The sequence below is a fragment of the Penaeus chinensis genome, chromosome 5 (assembly GCF_019202785.1).
Source record: "Penaeus chinensis breed Huanghai No. 1 chromosome 5, ASM1920278v2, whole genome shotgun sequence".
Classification (NCBI taxonomy): domain Eukaryota; kingdom Metazoa; phylum Arthropoda; class Malacostraca; order Decapoda; family Penaeidae; genus Penaeus; species Penaeus chinensis.
In genome coordinates, this window is record NC_061823.1 from 10,392,340 (window position 1) to 10,394,839 (window position 2,500).

General features: G+C 36.4%; 1 protein-coding gene across 1 annotated transcript in view; it reads left to right on the top strand.

The window, feature by feature from the left end:
* Positions 1 to 2,500, top strand: part of LOC125025450 — a 4,398-nt gene that overhangs the window by 648 nt on the left and 1,250 nt on the right. Inside the window, exons 2-3 of the mRNA XM_047613462.1 lie at positions 1 to 1,321; positions 1,478 to 2,500. The exon at positions 1 to 1,321 is cut by the window's left edge and continues 171 nt beyond it; the exon at positions 1,478 to 2,500 is cut by the window's right edge and continues 1,250 nt beyond it. Of these exons, the coding sequence (XP_047469418.1) occupies positions 1 to 1,321; positions 1,478 to 2,500 (2,344 nt within the window). The remainder of the gene's footprint in view (positions 1,322 to 1,477) is intronic.

Sequence of the window (2,500 nt, forward strand, 5' to 3'; positions counted from 1 at the left end):
GATTATAAATCTATAAAACAGTCTATTCTTGATGCTTATGCAATCACACCTGACGGCTACAGACAAAAGTTTCGAAGTCTTACTAAGTCTCCTCATGGTACCTTTGCTGAATTTTTTACTGAGAAGGCTAGATTGTTTAACAAATGGCTAGATTCAACTTCAACTAAATCTTTCTCACAATTAAAAGAACTTCTTATTTTAGAAGAAGTAAAAAGAAAGTTACCCTTCGATATCCTTAAGCATATAGAAGATAGGGGTGAAACCGATCTCCTTAAAGCAGCACAAATAGCTGATTCATTTGCGCTTTTGAAAAGGTCACAGCTGGGTAAGGTAGACAAGGTTAGATTTTATGTACAGCCCTCCTCTGGTGAAAACCTTGGGAATGGTGGTGGTAAAGCTGGCAAAATTGCACCATTAAACTTTTGTTCTTATTGCAAGCGAGCAGGTCATACCATAGACAAGTGCAAAGACCCAAAGTGTAGAAAGTCTGGCATAAATGTAAGACCATTCATAAGTCCAAGCATCCAAGCTTTTGAACCAAAACCAGTGGCAAGTGTGACAAATGTAAACTCTCCAGATCCATTCAGTGATTTTAAATATCGGGGAACTGTCTCTCTTGATTCAATGAGTAAATCATATCCCATACTCATCCTTAGGGACACTGGAGCTGCTCAAAGTATACTTCTAAAGTCTGCTTTACCTGGAATTGAGACAAAATATACAGGTGAAAAAGTTCTTGTTAAAGACTTGACTTCCAAAATTAGTTATAAACTAGCAAATATTTTTCTCACTTCTGATTTTGTATCAGGGGAAATAAAGATAGCTGTGACAGAAAATAATTTTCCAATAGAGGGAATAAGTTTAATTCTTGGACATGATCTAGCAGGGAAATTAGTGTACCCTACAATTAATGTTGTTGCAAAGCCTTTAACCTATAGCCCAACTAAAGAACTGGATCAGAAACAACCTCATATTTTCCCTGTGTGTGCTGTTACTCGTTCTAAGCTATATAAGAAATCTTCCTTAGAAAAAGAAAATCCAGTTGATAATTTGATCTCACAAGAGATCACACGAAGTAAATTAATTGCAGCTCAAAACGATGACCCCTCTCTTGCTAAATGCAGACATGTTGCCTCAGACAGTCTTAAAGATCAAAAGGTCCCTGATTTTTATTATCATGACGGACTATTAATGAGAGTATTCCGTCCTCCTGAACTCCGTGCTTTAGATACATGGTCAGAAGTACATCAAGTTGTAATTCCGTTGTCAGTTCGGAAATCAGTCATGACACTTGCACATGATGGTTTAGCAGGTCACTTAGGTATTCAAAAAACATACAAGAAAATACTTCAAAATTTCTATTGGCCAGGTATGAAGAAAGATGTTACAATATTTATCAGGTCTTGCCATGTGTGTCAAGTTGGGGGAAAACCCAATCAAATAATTCCAAGAGCTCCTTTACATCCTATTCGAGTAGACTCGGATCCATTTGAAAGAATTGTAATTGACTGTGTAGGACCACTGCCTAAAACAAAGAAAGGGAACCAATATCTCTTTACAATTATGGATACTGCTACAAGATATCCAGAGGTTTACCCTTTAAAGAATATTTCTGCCAATTCCATTGTAAAATGTCTACTTCATTTTTTCACTTCATTTGGAATCCCTAAAGAGATTCAATGTGACAAAGGCAGTAATTTTACAAGTGACTTGTTTCAAAAAGTCTTAGAACTGTTAGGTATCTCGCAACAAATGTCAACAGCTTATCATCCCCAATCACAAGGTTGCCTTGAAAGATTTCACCAGACCTTAAAATCTATGCTTAAAAAGTATTGCTTAGAAACAGGGAATTCCTGGGATGAGAACATTCATTTTCTTCTGTTTGCCCTGAGGGAATGTCCACAAGAATCACTTGGATATTCTCCATTTGAATTACTATATGGAAGACAGATTAGAGGTCCACTTAAAGTTCTTAAAGATCAGTGGTTTTCAGACTCTTCAGATTCCCCTAATCAAACAGTGGCATCTTACATAGATAATCTTAGAGCTAAGTTATCAGAGGCAAGAAAATTGGTTCTCTCTAATCTTCATAACGTTCAAATCAAAATGAAGTCTTCTCATGATTTAAAATCACAAACTCGAGTATTCTCTCCAGGAGACAAGGTTTTACTGTTCCTTCCAATTCCAGGAAACCCTCTTAAGAGCAAATTCATTGGGCCTTATGTTGTTTCTCATAAAATTTCTGATTACAATTATGTAGTTCAAACTCCTGGTAGACGTAAAGATACCCAGTTGGTACATATCAACTTAATCAAATCGTATATTGACAGGCAGCCAAAGGAGGACTTTGCCAAAGGCAAATCTATTGCATGTATGATTCCTCAGGAATCTCCCATAACTTCTATGTCTAACGAGTATATTGAGGAGACTGATTACATAGAAATCCCAGGTCCTCATAATCCACATAACTCTGAGATAATAGCTAATCTTCATAAATATT